Source organism: Aricia agestis, chromosome Z, assembly GCF_905147365.1.
Source record: "Aricia agestis chromosome Z, ilAriAges1.1, whole genome shotgun sequence".
Lineage (NCBI taxonomy): Eukaryota > Metazoa > Arthropoda > Insecta > Lepidoptera > Lycaenidae > Aricia > Aricia agestis.
Window position 1 is genome coordinate 40,308,325 of NC_056428.1, and position 22,806 is coordinate 40,331,130.

At 37.3% G+C, this 22,806-nt stretch overlaps 1 protein-coding gene across 1 annotated transcript in view; it reads right to left on the reverse strand.

Annotated features, from left to right (window-relative positions):
- Window positions 1-22,806, reverse strand: part of LOC121738416 (otoferlin) — an 86,334-nt gene that overhangs the window by 13,805 nt on the left and 49,723 nt on the right. The window contains exons 7-10 of the mRNA XM_042130447.1: window positions 19,815-19,877; window positions 10,832-10,916; window positions 5,612-5,768; window positions 1,674-1,860 (exon numbers count right to left, since the gene is read on the reverse strand). Coding sequence (XP_041986381.1) covers window positions 1,674-1,860; window positions 5,612-5,768; window positions 10,832-10,916; window positions 19,815-19,877 — 492 coding nt within the window. The remainder of the gene's footprint in view (window positions 1-1,673; window positions 1,861-5,611; window positions 5,769-10,831; window positions 10,917-19,814; window positions 19,878-22,806) is intronic.

Sequence of the window (22,806 nt, forward strand, 5' to 3'; positions counted from 1 at the left end):
GAAAGGTGGTTTCAAAAAGGAATAAAAACACATTTTTAATAAAGAAATTACATTTCTCTCAAAATCATAAAAAATGGGAAACTTTAATAATAACTAGATGGCGCGATAACCGAGTTTTGGCGCAACGGAGTAAAACTCGGTTATCGCGCGCGAACCGTACATTTTTCCGGGATAAAAAGTATCCAATGTCCTTTCTTGGGACTCAGAGTATCTCCATACCCAATTTCAGCAAAATCGGTTCAGCGGCTTAGGCGAGAAGAGGTAACAGACAGACAGACAGACAGACACACTTTCGCATTTATAATATTATTATGGATATAATAATAATAAGGTTTTGTTTGTATATAATCACAGTCGTATAAATATTCAAAAGGAAATAAATCTTTATAAAAATAATTAAAACTATATAATTGTATAAAATCACAGTAAAAAATTAAACAAATCAACAAGAATAATATTTAATGTTAATAAAAAAATTTAAAATTACATAACTGTATAAAATATTACTCGAAAAATTAAAATAATCAATAATAATAAAAAAAACAAAGTAGTAAAACAATCAAAAGGAGTAAAATTATTATTATTATAAAGTTAATTTTAAACCCTTAATTTTTTCAGACAGTCACCGATGGTTACTTCACCCGCTAATAACTCTTTTATGATGTAACATCATAAAAGAGTTATTAGCGGGTGAATTATTACTATTCTTTTAAGTCGGGCATTTTTTGCGCCCATCTCGCATATTTTTACTTTAGTTTGGCCTTAAGACTTAAATTAATATTTTTGATTTCTTAATTATGTTGAGCTTAACTGTACTTGAAGGAATATGTTATAATATAACTATCTACACTGCGGTTCGAATCCACTAATTCAAAAACAGGTCTTCTCTGTTTCGAACCGCGGTATGAATCGGGTAATTAAAAACAATCCTTCGCTGTTTCGAACCGCGGTTCGAAAAACTGTGGTGTGAACCAGCGACAGACCCGTTTTTTTAAGCAATATTACGCGAAATAAACCTCAACCTGTAAGTAAATGAGTGAGTGTACGCATAGGGATGCGTACCTCCCTCCTCTCCCATACTGCCTATGCGCACACTCGCATGTAAGAACCTGCAAACACCACCACCACACAAGCAATAATGATAGCAAATTCGTGCAAGGCCTCTCACAACCACTTGAAAACCTCGAAGCGCGTTTCGCCCCAACATCGGATCATCCTCAGGATGTGGACTCTACGAACAACGTCCGGCGTCGGCCAACGGCCAAATCACCGCCTTTTATTCCCTATCGATCCCCGCTACTACAGCTGCTATTCCCACTACCCCCACTACCCTCACCAGTACCCCCGAACATATTAATAAGCGGTGACGTAGTCAAGCAACTTTGGTCTTTCAACAATGCAAGTCAAATTGTTGAAAGACCTAAGAAAAAAAAGTGGGATTTGACATCTAAATTCGCTATCGAAACTTGCGAATTCATTTTGAATAGCGGGCACTAGACGATCAATTTTACTGTGCAATATCACGTATTCTGGAATACTTTATTGACCGTCTAGGGATGACATTGAACGCGGGGCGCCTTTCAATCTTATTGTCAAATAATTAATTGTACAATAATATTGTTTAATGATATTGGACCATAAAATTGGTCTCTGTTGTCTTGAAAGATACTTACAGTCATTCCCGCGAAGGAGATCTGGACGTAAGGGTCCACGGAGTCCTGGCTCTCCCCCGTAAAGGCCTTCTTCACATTGGCCATGATGGAGTAGTTCATCTTGGGCAGCCCATCAGCCTTGTACACGCAGATGATGAACCTCGCTCGTTGGCGCTCGATGGGTACACCATGAGGCAACAGGAGATTGCTAAAGGCCAAACATAACGAAATTCGCTTCAGACATAGGGATACGGCATCGAATGAAAACTATCGATATACTCATGAGTAGTATCGATAAAAAGTTTCGTACTCGTAAAAGAATCGATACAAAAGTATCGATACCTCAAATTAAAGTTCGGCCGTTCAGAGAATGCGTTCCTGACACGTCGCCATTAAACTGACGACGTAATTTTGTAATGGCGTTGCAGATACGATAAAAATATTTTTGCTGGTTGTTTACCGTTTTAACAATTGATGTCGAGCATTAAAACAACATTATTATATCAATAATCAATTAATGTTTGTGCCTAACTGAGTTTCAAATAACTTGGTAAACAATATTTTTCTAAATCTATTCATTCTGTCTACTCTGTCTATACAAGGTTATGTCAGCGCTTTATATTTGTAAAATAGTGCTGTGCTAACAATAACAGGCAATAATAGTATCGTAATCTGTTCTTATACAGTTATACTTTATAAAATAATACGTTTTGTTTTTCTTTTTAAGAATTTGAAAATAATGGACTATAAGATAACTTTTATGAAATTTTAAAATAAAACTACGACCAAAACAGTCGTCAGTTGTCGCTTTGTACGCATAGATCACGTTCTTCAAGTGTTTTCGATCTGTTTTTATTTGATTACCCGGCTTTTGTTTAATGGACTGTTTCTGCTTTTCAAACTGACATCGGTGCTAAATCGGACTTCGATTGTGTTGCGTATTGCGTTATTTTTACTTTTGGTGCATAATAATGCCTAAACGTGGACAAACATTGAAAAGTGGAGCCAGTGAGTTAATCATTAAGCTGCAAGATTACTTTGAGAGGGAGCGGCAAAATTGCGGACCCCTGGTACCTGTCGAACAAGTACAAGAACGCGTCTCTAAGGCGCTTGGAGTTAGCAAACGAACGGTAACAAATATTAATAAAGAAAAGTTCGGCTCTACTGGCACGGAAGATAATATTTTACGTACTCCGAAGAAGAAACGAAGAACTAAACCCGTGACAGATATTGACACCTTTGACGCCGCGCCGATGCAATCAGAAATCATATATATGGTTACTATTCCAGAAATGAATATCTCAACAGGAAGAAGCTTTCGGCATCGATAAGAGAAGCTGGACTGTTTAGCGGGGGTAAAACTGCTTTAACCAAAATCTTAAAAGATATTGGTTTTTCGTATAAAAAAACAGACAAAAGAAAAATTTTATTAGAACGATACGACATCATTTTAAAACGGAAACGGAAGTTTTTTGAGAGAAGCAAAAAAAAAATGATAACTGGGATAATGTCGTGTCATCCGTCCAAGAACGGGAAACCGTGTGACGCCAATCACACGGTTTCCCGTTCTTGGACGGATGATACACAAGCGTCGACGTACAGTACCAATGGGTAAGGGGGCCCGTTTGATAGTATGCCACGCAGGTTCTGCAAAATACGGCTTTGTGGAGAACGCGTTACTGGCATTTCAATCAAAAACCACAAATGACTACCACGAGGAAATGAATGCCACTACATTTAAAGAGTGGTTCCAGAACGTGCTTTTGCCCAGCCTACCAGAGCCTTCTGCAATATTCATTTGACGACCTCTGTGGCTCAGTGGTGAGCGCGTTGGTAGCTCAAGCCGGGGGTCGCGGGTTTGAATCCGCCGACGGAACAAAAAGTTTTCAATGTTCCCGGGTCTGGAGGTGTATTAAATATGTGTATGATATAATAAAAATCTTAAATATATGTATAGTATAAAAGTATTAAATATATTTCCGTTGTCTGGTACCTGTAACACAAGTCCTTTAGGTACTTAGCACGGGGCCAGATTTGACGTGGTGTGAAGCGTCCATAGATATTATTATTATTATTATATTATTATTATTCATGGATAATGCCTCCTATCACTCGGTTCAAATACAGAAACCACCTACGAAAGCTAATAATAAAGAAGAAATGGTGGCTTGGTTACAAGCAAAAGGCATTGACGCAAATATGCAGATGCTAAAAGCAGAGCTACTTAAAGAAAATAAAGCGGCAAATGTGCGATACGAAATCGATGAACTGGCTCTGGAGTACGGTCCTCGCGTTCTAAGAATTCCACCGCATCATTGCCAATATAACGCGATCGAGCTAATCTGGGCTCAAATAAAAGGTAACGCCGCCCGCCACAATACTTCCCCGCCATTCAGCACGAAAAAGATGATGACCCTATTAAAAGAAGGCTGCGGTGAAGTCACAAGAGTTGACTGGGCAAAGGTTGTTGAGAAGACTAAAAACTTGATTTTGGAAGATTTTGACCGAGATATCAGGATTGATTCTGTTATTGATAATAATATAATTATACATGTAGGCGAAGATGATGATGAAGACACCACCTCCTCAAACGAATAGAAGTCTGATTAATATTCTGTACGCACATTCAATTCAATGTACTTTATTGCATAGAAATACAGATTGTAACTTTGTAACAAAGAATAAATAAAACAATTTTATTATATGAATATTACCTTTTTTTGGTTTCCACTTAAATAACTAAAATATAAATTTTAAATGATTCCGCCAATTTAAAACAAAAATAATCTTAAAAATAATGCGGCGGTTCATTTTGGAGGAACAGTAACGAACTCAGTGTTATGTTGTGCCCATCACTAGTCGTGACTCGTGACTAACTGATAGGTGTCAGGAACGCATTCTCTGAACGGCCGAACTATAGGTAGGTAATAGGTATCGAGTATTTTTCTCAGGCAGGGTCTACGTGAGACAGGATGTATAATGTCGCAGAACCGTACATTTTCCCTGAAAAAGTAACATTTCTTGTTCCCCATGGTCTGCTGACCAAATCTGTGTGAGTAGATATCTAAGTATGTCAAATTACATACAAATGGCGCCAATAGTTTACGAGATTAGCTGTGTTAGCGCGATGCAAAATTTAATTATTATGAAAACCATAAACATATCTTAATGATCATCTTAGGTTACATAATTAATGATATAAAAGTAACATCAAACTTGTAATCGAACGGAAGTTGCACTTCAGAAAACTTCTTTCATTTCGAAGTGAAAACTACCAGATACGTACGTCGTACACCTCCTACAAAGTTCCGCTTTAATCTGCGCTTCGATGCTAGTTTTAATGTTACTTGGCTTTTATTTAATCTACAATAAGTAATATAATTATCTCGCGCGTGACTTAAGAGTACTCGTATTGTATTTGACAAGAAAGTCTTGGAGTCAACTTCGTCCAGTGTTTTCGCTTTCGATTCAATTTTGTTTTAGTATAAGTATATTTTTATGATGCTTCTGGGTATATTCCTCGTTAGTTCCGAGTAAGGGCCCGTTCAGACTTGACGTTTACTGCGCGCAGCTCGCTTGTTTTTCAAACCAGAATGCGCACGTCTGAACGCGTGCTTACTCTTAACTTATTGTTATGATGGCGAAGAATATAATACTTATAGGAAAATACTCGACGCTAGTCGCTATCATCACACAATTTTGCGCACGCTGAAAACCAATGCTGGTCTATGAACGTACCATGTGGTACTGTCGATACGGCAAAGTTTGAGTAGGAACTCATAGATGTAATGATTCATCATCATCATCAAATCAGCCTATAGTCGTCCACTTGGACATAGGCCTCTCTCAATGAACGCCAATTAACTTTAATGAAGACTTTGACATAAACTCCAAAAAATGTCTGTAAAACACTTCAAAAGTTATCATCATGCGTATCATGAGATAGACAGAATACTTACGCTTCAATATCGTCCTCGTCCTTCTCGCTCTTGGGTGGTATCTTGATGGTGTCACCTTTGCCGATGACACTGATGTCACACTTGAGGTAGCCCTTCGCCCCCGCCGTCATGTCGTCAGGATCCGTCAGCAGCGCCCACTTGTGGTAGAACTGACGCTCTGGAAACAACGTTACTCTTACTACCGCTGATCTTAACTAAAGTTAATTATCATTAACAAGATCAGGATTTTATTAACCCACTTGAAAATAAACTTTAGTAAAAAATAAATATGCATCAATGCCTAACCTAACCTAACCTAACAAAAAAAACCTAGAAGATAGTAAACATGCCGGAATCCGTTATCGCACTTTAGTAAACACTGAGTGTGTGTGTTACCTAAGGCTCCATATGGCTCCATTCCACCGCGGCGCACACTGTGCACGATCACGCGCACGCGTGGTCGTGCATGGATTTATTTCTTTGACTACGTGGGTCAACGTTTCCACTGCAGCACAAACACGTTACTTACGACTATGTACACGCTTACGTGTATCCCGTGCATACAGGTCAGTTAACAAGAGCTGGCACGATCAACACATTTAAACATTGCGCTTGTGTAGTGTCTTGCTGGGGCACACTAACGTCTAACGTCAATGCCCAACAACGCAACAATTATTGCTATAATTTTAACGCGTTTAAGTGGGTGGCTACACTTGAACGGTCAACGTTTAATGCCCATTATTGGCGATAAAAACGGCGTTGATCCCATTAGGCTTTCCTTCTTCTTTTTAACCGACGTCAAAAAAAGGAGGTTATCAATTCGACGCGTATGTATGTAATATTCCAGAACTGCCTAATTTTTGTATATCAGCGTCTGAACAAATGTGCCAAAATATTTCAAAAGTGTAGGTATTTAATATGTATGTATGTATGTATGTATGTATGTATGTATGTTTTTATGTTTGTGTTCGCATAATATCTTCTCTCCGTGCGCCGCGGTGGAATGGAGCCCTTAGGGTCAACGCACACACACACACACAAATAAAATTAAATATAATATAATTCAAAATAAGGTGTAGGTAGGTACTTGACATAACCCGATCAAATTACTAAGTCCGTTATCCATAATATACATAATAATATTATAATTGCGAAAGTGTGTCTGTCTGTCTGTCTGTCTGTCTGTTACCTCTTCACGCCCAAACCGCTGAACCGATTTTGCTGAAATTTGGTGTGGAGATATTTCGAGTCCCGGGAAAGGACATGGGATACTTTTTATCCCGGAAAAATTTACGGTTCCCGCACGATATGCGAATTTCCGTAACGTAACGTAACAATACGGAGTTGCCTATAAATCAATTTCTCTGAGTACAATACAGACGATATTGTTGATACAATGTTTCATCCTTGTTTGTAAAGCCATTTGTACAAATCAATGTCCATGAATGATCGTTCAATAGCGTACCTGATTGAATGGTATAAGCTACTCGTTGACCACAGAAGATCGACTTGAGTAGACCACAGCTTCTATAATATATTTTTCTATGTGAATGTTTCAGTAATTTCCTAGCATTTTGCTGTAATATGAGATAAAAGGTACCTTTCAACAAATGACATAAGTAACTATAAAAGGCTTACAATACAGACGATTAAACTTGATTCACTTAACCGGGATCGCTCTCTGCTCCGGTTTAGCTTTTTCCACTCTGTTGACAACTGTGTGTCTTAACACACTAGGCCGAATTTCGGCATGATTACGTCTGAAATGTATTTTAAATTATCGCTGACACACCATCCCGAAATTACGTCGCGTTATATTGTATGCCTAGCGCATTGCTGACTTAATCATACCGAACTTCGGCCGCGTATTTTCGACATGATGTTGCTAATAAGTAATAGCAATGCAAAAGAGGAAAAAGTGTGACTCGTTGCTACATAATATTTAAAATTGAATCGTAATTATGCAACGCAGCGCCTCGTCCTATCGCGTTTCGACCTGTCTCTCCTTTATCTACCCATTTTTGAACTGAACATACTATTTCTTTGAAACGTCTTAAGTTGACGCCTTGATAATTTGGCTGCAGCGATATCGATCTTTTTCAACAATGACTAAAGCTAGGAATTAAAAATTTCATTGTCAGTATTCATCATGACGTCTTTATCTTTGAATTACCCATAGCATAACACGATTGGTCAACTTTTATAACACAGAATAATTAATCAAAAAGACATCTATAAAAACAGGGACAGACCAACGTTATTTGGTCGAATATGTCAATTCAATGTTAATTGTGATCTGTCAGCTGGGTTTGACGTAACGCAACCAAACTACTTAGGTCGGGGTATTTGCATAGCAATCAACTTCTCTGATAGTACATAGATTAGTTCAAGCATACACTATAATTTGTCCATAGCTTATATGAAATATATTTATGGTTTTTAATTACGCGACAAAAACCGTTTTGTCGCTTACGCTTTTTTCGTTTCTTGCTAGTGATCTAAAACATATCCAAAACGATTTTTTACTCACCTATGGCGTTTTCCTGTCATGCATGTCGCCCGTGCGCGGATCTGGTCTGGCATGCGAGTTGCCTTCATCATATCAATTTATCATAGATATTTGTCCTGTGACCTGTCACGCGGGCAACACGCGCGCGGCGAGGTGCGTGCTGTCACCCGCATGCGGACAAGTTCCACGCGCGGGCGATAACACGCATGACAGGAAAAGCGCCCTCACATCGCATCCTATAAAAATTAAATATTAAGCCTAATCAAATTTGGCCGGCAACGCACCTATACAATGTAACAACAACAACACCAAAATACAATATTTTTTTTATGAAATAAGGGGGCAAACGAGCAAACGGGTCAACTGATGGAAAGCAACTTCCGTCGCCCATGGACACTCGCAACATCAGAAGCGCTGCAGGTGCGTTGCCGGCCTTATAAGAGGGAAAAGGGTAAGGAAGGGAATAGGGAAGGGTAGGGAAAGGATGAATGGGGTAGGTATTGGGCCTTCAGTAAACTCACTCACTCAGCGAAACACAGCGCAAGCGCTGTTTCACGCCGGTTTTCTGTGAGACCGTGGTATGTCTCCGGTTGGGCCGGCTCATTCGTGCCGAAGCGTGGCTCTCCCACGTATACACGAAGAGTTGTATAAAATATGACATGACAAGGGAAAACTATTCATCCCGTTACCCTTTATTCCCACCTCACCCCGAAAACGGGACATTTTACACTATAATTGACAGTTTTCGTAATACAATTTGCATCTGTTACGGAAAATTACAGGACAAAGACTACCTACTTCTTATGTCCCCGTAAAAACGCTTTTTATCATGTATGTTACGGGTTGAGACTTTGGTGTTAAAATAATTATGTAAGTACATACTTATTGAAAAAAAAATGTAATCTTTCTTTCTTCTCCTCACAAGCACGTTCTTTTACTATCACAGGCAAATTTTAGCAAAATCGGTTCAACGGTTTGGGCCGAAAAGATAATAAACAAACGGACTTTCGCATTTTAAATAATATTAGTAGGATAGGTCATAGGATAGGATCCTCACTGGGTGACTAACAATTATAGCAGATTTTTGTAAAAAATAAATCTTCTTAGGCATGCTTATTTTCCGAAACTAACCACAATGATTGACATACATACATAGGTATTCATGTTTTAATTACGAGTATGCATCGATCACAAGCGAGTATGATATGATAAATAAGTATTCAGTTCGAGCGCTCGTACAGCCCACATTCATAAAATTAACTCTCTGGTTTCAGTGCTCATTTAATAAACATTAAACAGCAGTTTCCAAATTCCAGTATTTTTTTTTTGTAAAGGCGTAAATAAAGCTTTTCAATTAAAAAAGTGAAAGTTATTGTAAAAGCATCTTGTCATTAAAAGTATATTAGCGGACACGATATACGTTGTCTTGAAAAAATATTTGAAAAAAGATTATAAAAATTGAACAGTAGTGAGCGAGCTGATAATGATGAATTATGACTAAGATCTCTCTCGATCATGTTATGATCTTCCCAATTTTGAAAAAGCTAAAGTGTGAAGATGAAAAAACTGTAGATAGGCCAAAACGTCTGAGTCCTGAGATAAGTAATAACTTATTTTGATTGTTTCTTAAATGAGCTAAAGAATGTTTCGGGCTTGGCCGACTTTCTTTAATTAATAAAAATACACCAAGGTTTTGTCAAAGCATAAATTATAACTATACAGTACCCCGTCTATAGGTACACCCTGCGCCCAGACAAAGGTATTTACAGCGCTCATTTACAGCATAATTTCAGATAACTCGAGATGGCAGAAAAAATCAAGTCGCGAGCTCGATACGTGTCTCTATGTTGCACGAGGTTAATAATTATAAGAAACTTTTAAGAACCTTTTAAAAATAATAATTCCTTATTTTTCTTCTTCTTCTTAACTTCAATTTAAATAAATGAATATAATATGTACTGAGATAAGCTCCACCCATTTCCCGTCATTAAACAAAAGGTCAATAATCATTAATCATTAAATATCTCGAAGTGCGACAAATCGCCATAATGTAATAATATATCATTATATTCCCACTATGTCACCATGTACTGCAACTTCAATCAACAAGAACAACCAATGATCTCAAGGAGACACAAACTTGTCTTGGAACTTCCAAGTTCCAGCGAAATTGATCCGAAGGTAGCCTACTATACAAAGTTGTACTGTGGTTTTGTGGAGAACAAAGTTATACCAGGGAGTATACAAGGAAGTGGCGTGTTTAAAATATAAAACGGACGGTAGGTAATTTGAGTCTGTAATACTTTGGAGGGAATTGTATTTTGTTTATTGTTCGCGGCTCTTGTAACGTAAAAGTCCGGTTTTACCATTGTGCCCTCTGTTTTGTTATTGAACGAAGAAAGAACGAAGAACTGATAATTAATTCTTTGGTAAAATAATAATATACTTCACGAAAGAGAGAAACTTAAAATAGGTGAAAAGAATTGAATGATATCGCGGCCAGACACACAGGCACGTCATTATAACCTGTCTGATGTATGTGATATTAAAAAATGAACACAGAGATAAAATTTAGGATGTCTAAGAATTTTTTTACCACCTAGAAATGCCGTGCCCATCCCGCGATGAATCGCGATTAGGTATGTAGGACGATCTGCGACTCAAGATAGAGAATGGAGCCAGTAACTAATGGAGGACCTACATAGAATTTAGTTTATAAAATGTATAAATACCTGGTTGGTTCCATACAGTAGCGACGTCCAGTTTGAAGTTTCCCAGCAGCTTGTTCGAACGCAGAATGTTCCGCGACTGAAGCACCTGCAGGCACAGTGTGAATGTTAAATTTTTTCATGTTGGGATTTGAGGAAGTAAACATTATGTACGAAGTTGTCCCAGGAAACATGGGATTTTTCCTATTTTATGTTATTCGAGAAAAGACTGAGTCTTATAATCATTTTCGCGAATATTCATAGTTTGTGTGTGATTCGACTTACCGTAAATTAGCCGAATATCGCCACTTTGCGTTTTGCTATTAAAGTAGCCGAAATCACAAAATATATATTAGTAGTACCACAGAATACATACTTATTAGTTTAACAAGTAGTACCAACCGAAAATGTCGTGAATAAGATTCGCGAAAAAATTCATATCTCTCATTATAAGTATAATTTTAGTGGTAATAGTGCTTTAGTCTTTACACATATTTTGTCTAACTAGTTGTTGCGTGCGTCACGCGATTTTGTTTGTATCGGGGGGTTTTAAAGTGGGCGTGGCAGAAATTATAAAAATTACACGGCTATGCAATTCTACGTTTGTGGTAAAGGAGTAATTTCTTTATTTGAAATGGAAATATTTGAACTATTAATACGCGTCGTGTTGCTTTCTAAATTGACCCATTATAGGCTGTGGACTGCCGACTGTGGTCTGTGACATCAGACATGAGATGACGTGCTCTCATGTCATGTCATGCACGTCATGTCAAGTAACGTTTTGTATCCATACCCCAGGCACAGTATAGCAATATTTGTCATATTGCTATACTGTGCCCCAGGCGACAGTTATCGCTAACCATTTGATGAATAATGTCCTCTTTATTCATTTTTTTTTAAAGTTGGACCAGTATCTTGAACGTGGAACAAAAATACAATATAGAACGCCTACGCGGTGCATAGAAATTCTTTAGAATGTAATGTACCTACTTGTACTATTATCTATTCTGTGGTAATGTAAAATGTACTGTTCCAAAGGGATTCTACGGCAATGAGGCCGATCGAGACTTTGTAATAAACAAAACAATAAGATTGTCTGTTTATAGACAGGTTTTCCTTAGAGAATGTGGTGTAGGTACTAGGTACCTACTCGAGGAGGAAATAATTTTGATCAAGTTGTTTGTGAACAATGTCGGTGAATGTAAATTTCACCTTTTTGGACCCCTCCTATGGGAAGATTGATTCTTTTGAACCGACGAATATTAAACAAACTTGATTTAGGGCTATTTCACACAAACGCCACAGAACAATATTAGTTTGTACATCTCCAGGCTAGCTAGACTTCTGAAATTTTCACAGATTGTGTATTTATTTTGCCGCTACTTATAACAAACAAATATTACTAAAAACCAAATTTTATTATGAGCATTTTAGGGGTTAGGAGAAAAATTATTCAAAGTCCGAACGCCGAGTAAGAACTTCACGTAAAATTCAATCCCACCAAAAACATTTTCATGTAAAAATGTTGCCAAGATGAGAACATAATATTATAGTTCGTCGTGTCAAAAAGTAGTGAGATCTCATGTAGAGCCAAGTTTCTAACCTTAGATCTAAAAATTACACCCACATAGACACATAGAACCCTAAATCTAAAAACCTTAATTTTACCCTAAAGCACGGCAAAATATTTGATAATAATATTATAATGTGTCAGCCGCACAAGGAGAATATATAAACTCTACACATTAGTTAAAATCGGTGGCCTGGCCATTTATCATTACTGTGTATTTTAGTTTAGTTTAGTATTAAGTTCAAAGTCCTGGCGAATAACAAAATGGCCAAGCATTTTTACATGAAAATGTTTTTGGTGGGATTTCATTTCTTTTTGTAAGCTGGTTTACGTTGTTTTTTCGTTTGGTTCATTTTTTAGGGTTCCGTACCCATAGGGTAGAAACGGGACCCTATTACTGAGACTTCGATGTCTGTCCGTCTGTCTGTCTCCAGGCTGTAACTTAAGAACGGTAATAGTTAGAGAGTTGAAATTTTCACAGATTATGTATATCTGTTGCCGCTGTAACAACAAATACTAAAAACAAAATTAAATTTATATTTAAGGGGGGCTCCCATACAATAAACGTGATTTTTTTGGCCTTTTTTGCTCTATATAAATAATGGCAACAGGTAGGTACTTGATTTTTTCTCAAAGTCCTTAGTTATATGTCTACTTTAATATTTAATAATAATATTAAAATAAAATAAAAAATTAAGGGGGGCTCCCATACAAAAAACACAAATTTTTGCCCAATTTTGCTCTATAATGGTACGGATATAGGTTAAGTTGGGTTTGATAATTTTATGTTGTTTCAGTACTAATATTATGTTACATACCAAATTTCAGCTATCTAAGACTTCAGGAAGTACCCTAACAGTTTTGATGATCGGTGAGTCAGTGACCAAATTGTGGGTTTTTGGACACCTATAAAATCTTAAATATAATAGCTACGATATTCAAAATTTGCGCATTTAATAACTATACCCATGTCATTATATCTTAAAAATTTCAACTATCTGGCATTATTCAAACCAAAGTTACGAGGGTTCAAAAACGTTTCGAGAAAAGGTAGGTAGTGCCCTTGCGCGCTTCGCTTGGCTCATCTTGGCGGGGGCACTCCCGTGCTTTGTATAAAATTAATATGTGTCTTGTGTACAGCGTTACTAGATTTGTTTTGTACCAAATCGGGACTTTGGAACTTTTTGAGAAAAAAAGCGGGATTCTTCAGTCAAAAGCGGGACAATGTAAAAAAGGTATAAAATCAAAAGTTTTTTGATTTTTTTATCTTTTTATTTGCGTTAAAATAACGTTTACGTGACAAAAGATAGCTAAAGTGGCCAAAGAAAATCCACCCCTCTGCCTCCCATACTTTTATCTTCATTACGCACCTGTCTTTCTCAGCACGCTGCACGTACGTTCGGGCTTTCCCCGAAAAGCGGGACTGAGCCTGTCCCGCGCAGGACATTTAATTTTGATGAAAAAATCGGGACGTCTGGCAACGCTGCTTGTGTACCTTTCCACACGACGTATTTTTTGCGCACTGACGAAGCGCGTTTCTGATGCGCTCGTATTCTGCGTGTTTTCATTGCGTTTTGGCAGATATATTAAGTATAAAGTTTAAAACGTGTCGGCTTCCTCCCGTTTGCTGAACGTTCAGCTTGCGTTTGTATCGATAAAAACGAAACCTAAGTCGATTTTTAGTACACATTTATCATTATTCTCATTATAATTTTTTTTATTAAAAGAGGAAGAATTGAACTTACATTTCATTGATATTTTCTTCCTGAAAACGTGCGTCATATTGTCCCAAGAACGGACACGGACCGGTATGTAAAGATGTTTGAAGATCAAAGGTGTTTCTTTTATTCTCACATTTCAATGAAGCATTTTCATCTGTTTGGTACATGTTTAATGTTTTTATATTTTATTGTACGTGTCTTACGTCAGTTATTGTCGCCGTGGCTTTTTTCCAGGCGATGAGAACAGAACTGACTACCCAGTACCGGGAAAAGATATAGAATTTTATATATTCCATCCGAAAGTACGGTTCCCGCGATAAAAACAGTTTCTCACAGTTTTCTCAGCTTGAGTGACTGTCTACTTCCTATGCAACGGAGTTTCAAGCAAAATACTTGAAACTCCGTTGTTAAATATTGAAGTGGATTTTATGCTAAAATTTTATTATATTAATTTGAACAAACCCTGTAACTTACTTACTTTATCATCTAACCAATTTTATACGTGGGAGAGCCATGCTTCGGCACGAATGGGCCGGCTCGACCGGATAAATACCACGTTCTCACAGAAAACCGGCGTGAAACAGCGCTTGCGCTGTGTTTCGCCGAGTGAGTGAGTTTACCGGAGGCCCAATCCCCTGCTCTATTCCCTTTCCTACCCTCCCCTATTCCCTTTTCTTCCCTACCCTCCCCTATTACCCTATTCCCTCTTAAAAGGCCGGCAACGCACATGCAGCTCTTCTGATGCTGCGAGTGTACATGGGCGACGGAAGTTGCTTTCCATCAGGTGACCCGTTTGCTCGTTTGCCCCCTTATTTCAAAAATAAAAAAAAAAATAAAAAAAAATGTGGCTATGCACAAAATCCATATTAAGGCGCTGTGGTTGTTGCAACTACGTAAAATGGGTTTTTTAAAACATGTTTTTAGTAAAGGAAATGTCATTTTTTAAGTATATAATTGAGAAAATTTCCTATACGCAAAGGTATATCAGTACACAATTTGAAAAATTCTGCTCGATAGAAAAAAATCTCAAAGATGACTGTTATAACGCTATTTTTCATAATTAAATCATTTTATGGCTAAATTACACACTTTCTAGAAAAAACTAAAAATGTTGTATATGTATCGTAACCTAACGTAAACGATTTGATATATTTGATTTGTGTAATACTAAAAACAAAAGGTTTTACTCCTATTTTCTATTATCAAGGCACGCGGAGAGCGCGTAACAGCCACTGTACAAGGCGCGCTGATATGAATGTTATTTTAATGTCCTTAACGTCGATATTCGTACTGATAGACATCGACCTGCTTATTTTAGGGACTACTGGGCCTTAAGTAGGTAAGTATTTCATTTCTCTCTCGCTGGTTCTTACTTTATAATATATAAACCTATGTATCGCCATAATATTTTTATCATGTTTCTGAACTTTGTCATATTATTATGAATAGTGTGATGGTAAAAATAAATGTTTTTTTTTATTGTTTATATTATTTCAAAGCATTGTCTCGGTTCCAAAGCCTCCTTTTATGCAAAAAAAACATTTTCAAATTGTTAGTTACCCACTCCATACGCTAAACGTAATTCAGTATAACTATAAGGTCGAATAATATTATACTATTACTAACAAAACAATATATTATCTTTGATCCCTTTTCACATTTAACTAAATAATTGAAAACGATAAACCCGCCGGGTATTATATAACTACAGATGTAGTCATACAAAATTCAATAGAAACATCGAGAAAGGTTGTTTGAATTAACTTAGAAATAAGCTCTATTTGAAAGTGTCCGGCCAAAGCTTCGAAGAAATCTTCGGCTAAAGCGTCGGTGAAAACCGAAGGCACACTGTTCGTTTCTTGGAAAAGAACGTCAGTGTTTCGTTTTTTATTCAATTAACAGTGGTTAAAAATATAAAAAAAATAACTTTTTTAATTTTTCAAATCATAAAATGTGACTATAGGAATTGCATTTATTATCTCTCAGGCACACAGGTACCAGTTTAGGGTAAAAGTAAATCCTGCGATAAATCATTGTGATTACTCTCGTTTCTTGAATTTAAAGACACCATTAGTAAGTAATGATTTCGATTCTGCTGCTACAAAACTTTTAAATATTATTTAACCAGTCCCAAATAAATATAAACTTCATAAAATCCCAGATTGAAATAATAAGTACGTTTTATGCTAAGTATTCACATGCGGTTTTGCTCGATAGTTAATACTCTTAATCGAGTAATAATTACTGCGTGGACCGCAAAACTGACAGCTCGAAGGCTCGCATCGAGCAGGCTTGATGGAATTGAATATTATCGATTTAGAATAAAACCATCGAGCAATGCTGAATGAGTGGACGAAATCCCGAGCCGCGGGTTTTGCTCGACGTAATTGCTCGATCGAGCAAAACCGTATGTGAGTACTTAGCATTACTGTAAATAATAGATTTTAAACTCGGTAGCTTAGCGAACACGTGCTGTGTTATGTGTAGTCCTAGAATAGGATTGCGAGGACTTATGCCAAGAGCATTATGTGTAGAGCCTCATTCATTTTAAACAATGTGTAACTAAACAATGAATAGTAGTGAATTTCCATATTATTCATTTGTTACAATAGAAGGGTGCCTATTTATATACTGTTTTGATCTAAATTCAAACAAAGGTCTGTATGGCTTTTACATAATATATTATATAATCTAATAATATAATAAGCATGAAGGCTGGTTTTATAGTAGAGCGTTTCGCAGCGCCGTTGGAGCGCGCGCGTTCGAAGCTGTAACAAACGTATGGACGAACGGCGCTGCTCAGGCGCGCGACTTTAAAACGCTACCACTACCACCATACATCTTCGAACGCGCGGCGCTCCAACGGCGCTGCCGAAACGCGTGACTGTAAAACCAGCCTAATTAATGATTATTATTTAAGTTCCATAAATAAAGTTATATAATTAAAATATTATCATTTTCACCATTCCAGTGCATGATGTATAAACAGCTGGACTTCAACACGAAATACTAGGATAGCATTGTCAGAAAAGGGGTAACTGAGAATATTATACCCTTACACTTGTCTCTTGACATTAAATTAGGTACCTCGTTGAAATAAAAAAAAAGTAAAATTTAGTTTGTTATTATTTTTAGCAATATTCCGCGAAAACAACTTCCACCTTTAAGTAAATGAGTGAGTGTACGCATGCGTACAGCACCTCCCTCCTCCCACACTGCCTATGCGTACACTCGCATGCTAGAACTTGCAAACACCACCACCACAAAAGCAATAATGTTAGCAAATCCGTGCAAGGCCCCTCACCACCATGCAGGTTGAAAACCACGACGCGCGTTTCGCCCCAACACCGGAGCATCCTCAGGATGTGGACTCTACGAACAACGTCCGTTAAGACTAAATGGACTTAACGGTTAAGGACTTAACGGACGTACGTATGCGTACACTCACTCATTTACTTAAAGGTGGAAGTTGTTTTCGCGGAATATTGCTAAAAATAATAACAAACTAAATTTAAACTATGGATTTCCGCAAAGTAACGCCTGATTCCATTAACTAAAAAAAAGTAAGGTTATGTGTCAGGTTACAATTAAGCTGGATAGAGCAAAAGCTGCTTGCACTTTTCACGCGCGCACTATTTAAAATCATGCTGTCTGATGTCTATCCATAATATACTTACTGCTAATATTATATAAAATTCTTGCGTCACGGTGTGTGTAATTGAAGTTTGAACTCCTCTGAAACGGCTCAACCGATTTTTATGAATTAGCGAGCATATCGACTAGGGTGGAGAATCGGACAACATCTACGTTTTATATTGATAAGTGCATTTGTTGAATAAATAAAAGTAAATTATTACAACTCGAGACTGACGGCAACCATTAATGTTTGTGCAACGGGACAGCGATGGACGTCGCCATGGTAACATACTTATGTAGTCACTTCAATAAAATAATATGGGCGAATGATGCGAAATACTTTATAATATGGCAAAACAACGTTTGCCGGGAAAGTGTCTGTCTGTCTGTTAGCTCTTCACGCCCAAACCCCTGAACCGATTTTGCTGAAATTTTGTATGAAGATACTATGAGTCGAAAAGGACTTAGAATACTTTTTTATAATATGGAGTTACACCAGTTATTACAATGACCGACACATATTATACAGGGTGTAATAAAAATAAGTCATAATACTTTAGGGTGTGTACGTGTTTCTTATAGTGTGAAAGTAGCAGCGCTGAAAGAACAACTTTTTTTTTTCACTTTTGTATGAGGAAACTATAGTGACGCTCGGGCCCTTGCCCATACAAAAGTGAAAAAAAATTCACCTTTCAGCGCTGCTACTTTCACAGTGAACTCTCTACAAGGAACACGTACACACCCTAAAGTAGTATCATTTATTTTTGTTACACACTGTATAAAAATGAGTCTGTGTAAACTATGTAAATGTCTGATTAATGTTTTTTTTAATAAATAACTTTAAAAGATTGGGTATTTTATTGTTTATTGGATCTTTAATTCGCATACTGATACATGAGCTCGTTTTAATTTAAATTATTTTGTGCACATTTATTGAGGAAAATAAATTCAAAAGTAGAGTCAGAGCAAATAACTAGTCTACTTATTTTTAAATTTATAGACGTAATCTGGCAAAGGGAAATAATTTCCCATCTTGAGTGGTCATGAACAGGCAAAGGGAATATAAAAACATAATTGTTTTCAGTTATGCCCGATTAAGGGTTATAAAATATTATTAGCTCTGATACTAAGCAGCTTATCTAAACATTATCCTCGCCGGTAAATATTTTCCGAAGCGGTTTTCTTATGAAAATATTTGTAGCAAAAATTGATGGCCAGTTATTATAAGGTTCCGAATAAAGTACACCATTATATTATTATTTATCCTTTCGTACTAGGATAAGCTTAAATATCTACTGGAGAAATTTGGCTTTGCGTTCCTATCGTGATGAAATGAACGATTCGTTGAGTACAGAAGTCTAAAAGGAATAATTACAGAAAGCTTTTAAAACGAAATCTGGGGCCTCATTCACAAATCGCAATTCGATTTGAATCATAAAGTTAATATAAGTACCTAGCGGAATAGAGCAATAATCTCGAGCTGTCATTTGTCAAAAGTAACCGAGATTGGTTTCATCTGTGTGTAAAAATATGTGTACGTATACACTTACACAAGCATGATTGAACATGAATTCTATGAGATTAAATTGTCAACGTGCGGCACGTGCCGACTGGACGTCAAAAAAAGAGTGCTGCTGTCATGTATCACACGTGTCTTTTTAACACGCAGTGTTACTGATAGTGACATCTCTCTTGCTCAGGCCTTTGTTTCTCTATTCCGCTCTAGGTATATTAACTTTATGATTAAACTCGGTAAACATCGACCAATAAACACGCATAGAAAGTTTTAATTAGAAGAATAAGAAGTGGAACGGGAATTGTGGTTTAAAAATTAAAATTCGTTTTATACAGATTTATAAAGTTTATAGTTTATATAGTTTATAGTAGTTTTAATTCGTAAAATAATTATGTTCCTTGGTGCGTGCTTAAAAGATGATGTAATTTTTTTGTCTTTTACCCATTGTGATGTATTTTCAATCGATCAATCTGTATGAGACGATTAACCTTTTTTTAGCTCCATATGCAGTTAGTGGATAAAACTGTATTTCCTGCAGAAACAATAAAACTTAATGTTACTTACCGAGAGCGTGATTATCTTGTCAAAGAGCATGACCGGAGGCATGTGGAAGTCAAACACGAAGTACTGAAACAAGGATCACTATTGTAATTGACACTCAAATCACAAACAAGTGTTCCTATGCAATTGAGAGACCAACGTTATTTGGTCGAATTAATATTTGGTCGGAAACTTGTTCAGTGCTGTCTGTATCTTGTATTTTTTTGTTCTGGTTAACTCTATATCCTGCCCCAAATATTCTAGGCAAAAATCCATAAAATTGTTAATGTGTCAGGAAAGCATTTCTTACATGGAGGCTTCTGCAAGGCTCCCCAAGGTAAGTCGTTCTTTCGCTGATGCCTCGAAAACTTATCAGTCTCCGCCCCCCTCGCTACCTTTGCATCACGCCGATCTGAGTTCCCAAGCGTCTACGGTTCTGCGCTCATATCGCAAAACCGTTCTTTCTTCTCGCCGTACTCCTCCTCCAGCGGCTCCAGGCTATGACCATCTCGCTCATCAGGATTTAATAAGAAGCCCAAATTTTTCCTCACATAATGGAAGTGCTTTTCCCAGTCAGGGACAGGCATCCCAAGTCTCCACTGAAGGTGTTGTCCCTACACAATTGTCACCCAATGACAATATGATCGAGTTTATGTTTGCGTTTATCATCAATTTTGTTTCTCGGTTTAGTGACGGCTTACCGGACAATATCCTAAATCATTTATCTAAGCTTTCATCTTTCATACCTCAAAATGGCACTCAAAATCATCCAGTGGAACTGTCGTAGTTTGAAAAACAAAAACCAGGAGATTAGGACTCTACTTCGAAATTTTGATCCCATAGTCATGGCTGTTCAGGAAACATGGTTGAGTCCTGGCGTTCGTTTTAGAATTCCAGGTTTTTCATGTTTCCGGGACGATCGAAGTGATGCAAAGGCTGGATCGGCTATTTTAGTTCGTAATACTTGTAAATATTCGCTCATTCCATTACCTCCCCATAGTGATGGGATAAATATTGTTACTGTTCGAGTTATAGATGTCACATATGTTACTGTATATATTCCGAATCCTAACGCTTCTTTACTAACTGAGTTTTTTTCAATTATATTCCCTTTACCACCTCCTGTTGTATTTTTGGGAGATTTTAATATTCACAACATGGTGTGGGGTTCCCATTTCAATGATAACCTGTCTAGTTCTTTATTAGATTTTATTGATGACCGTAACTATGTCATTCTTAATGATGGCTCCCCAACTCGAAGGGTTGCACCATCACAGAATCCTAATAGCGCTGTCGATTTGTCATTTGTATCTTCTGATCTTTCTTTGCAGTGCTCTTGGTCTATTCTTCCTAACTTTTATGGAAGTGATCATTTTCCAATTGTTATATATTTTCAAAACTCCAGTGGACCTTGTTCCGTTGACATCCCCCAAGACAGAAATTCAACCTGGCAAATGCTGATTGGGATCTGTATTCTGTTGCAACGGATGAGAAGTTTCAATCTATTCCTCAGATTACAACGGATAATATTTATAATGTTTACCCGTCCATTAAGTTGGCTTTATTACGAAGCGCTGAAAAATCTTTCCCCGTCAAAAAGCTTGGTCCATTTAGAATGCCGTCTCCTCCTTGGTGGGATGCGGAGTGTACAGAGATCTGTAAAAAAAGAAAGGAGGCAGAACGAGCCTACTTTTATCAATGACTATGTCAAACTTTCTTACGTATAAAAAAATTGCTGCTCAGGCTAAGAGACTTTTCTCTAAGAAAGAAAAACTTGGGTGGCAACTTTTTTGTGAGAGTTTATCCCCCCAATCTCACCCTTCTCTGGTATGGCAAAAAATTAAAAGATATCGAGGGTCATTTTCTTGTGAGATCCGGGATTCTAATAGTGACCCTTCGTGTTGGATTGATTCCTTTGCAGAAAGGTTGGCTCCTCCTTCAGCCCCTCTACAGGAGGAATTAATGGTATATGAAAATTCTGGTACTGTCACTAGTGACCTAGATGGTCCATTTTCATGGGAGGAATTTCAGTTGGTATTGGAAGCCCTGAGGGACTCTGCCCCCGGTGTTGATGGGATACCGTACTCATTTATTGTTAAAAGCGGAACTACAACGCAAAAAAATCTTCTTGAGGCTCTCAATATAATATTTCAGACAGGTATTCCTCCACAAGAGTGGAAGACTCAAGTTATTATCCCAATTCTGAAACCCGGTAAACCTGGCGGTATCCCATCGTCATACCGTCCTATTGCCTTGTCCTGCACCCTTTCGAAAATTTTGGAGCATCTCATTAAAAATAGATTGGAATGGTTTATGGAGGGTAAAAATATTCTTCCATATAATCAGTTTGGCTTTCGGAAAAACTTAAGTACTGCAGACTGTCTGGCAACTTTTGTGACCGATGTCCGTTTGGCATTTTCTAAAAATGAGGCAGTGGTGGGTGTATTTCTAGACATGCAGTCAGCTTATGATAATGTTCTCCTCCCCGTTCTTAGACATAAATTACTCAGATTAGGTGTATTAAGAAAAATTGTTAATTATATTTGTAATTATCTATCGTCTAGGACTGTTAATGTGCAATATAAGAATATATCCGTCCCTCCAAGGTATGTTTGGAAAGGTCTTCCTCAAGGTTCTGTCCTTAGCCTACTTCTATACAATATCTATACCTGTGACCTTGAAAGCTCTGTAAGCTGCTTCTGTAATATTCTCCAGTATGCTGATGATATGGCTCTATATATTATCTGTAAGGATATTATTCTAGGTTGTAATCGACTAAATTCTGCAGTGTCCTACTTAAGCGACTGGCTGGAGAATCATGGTCTCTCTATGTCCATAGAAAAAAGCTCTGTCGTTGTTTTCTCGAGAGCTAAGTATATCCCGGATATTTATGTAGTTTACAGTAACCAAGTTTTTCTAGTTAGGGATTCTGTTAAATATTTAGGCCTTCATTTGGATTCGAAATTGTCTGGTACAGGCCACATTAATAATTGTTTAAAAAAGGCGGAAAGAAATT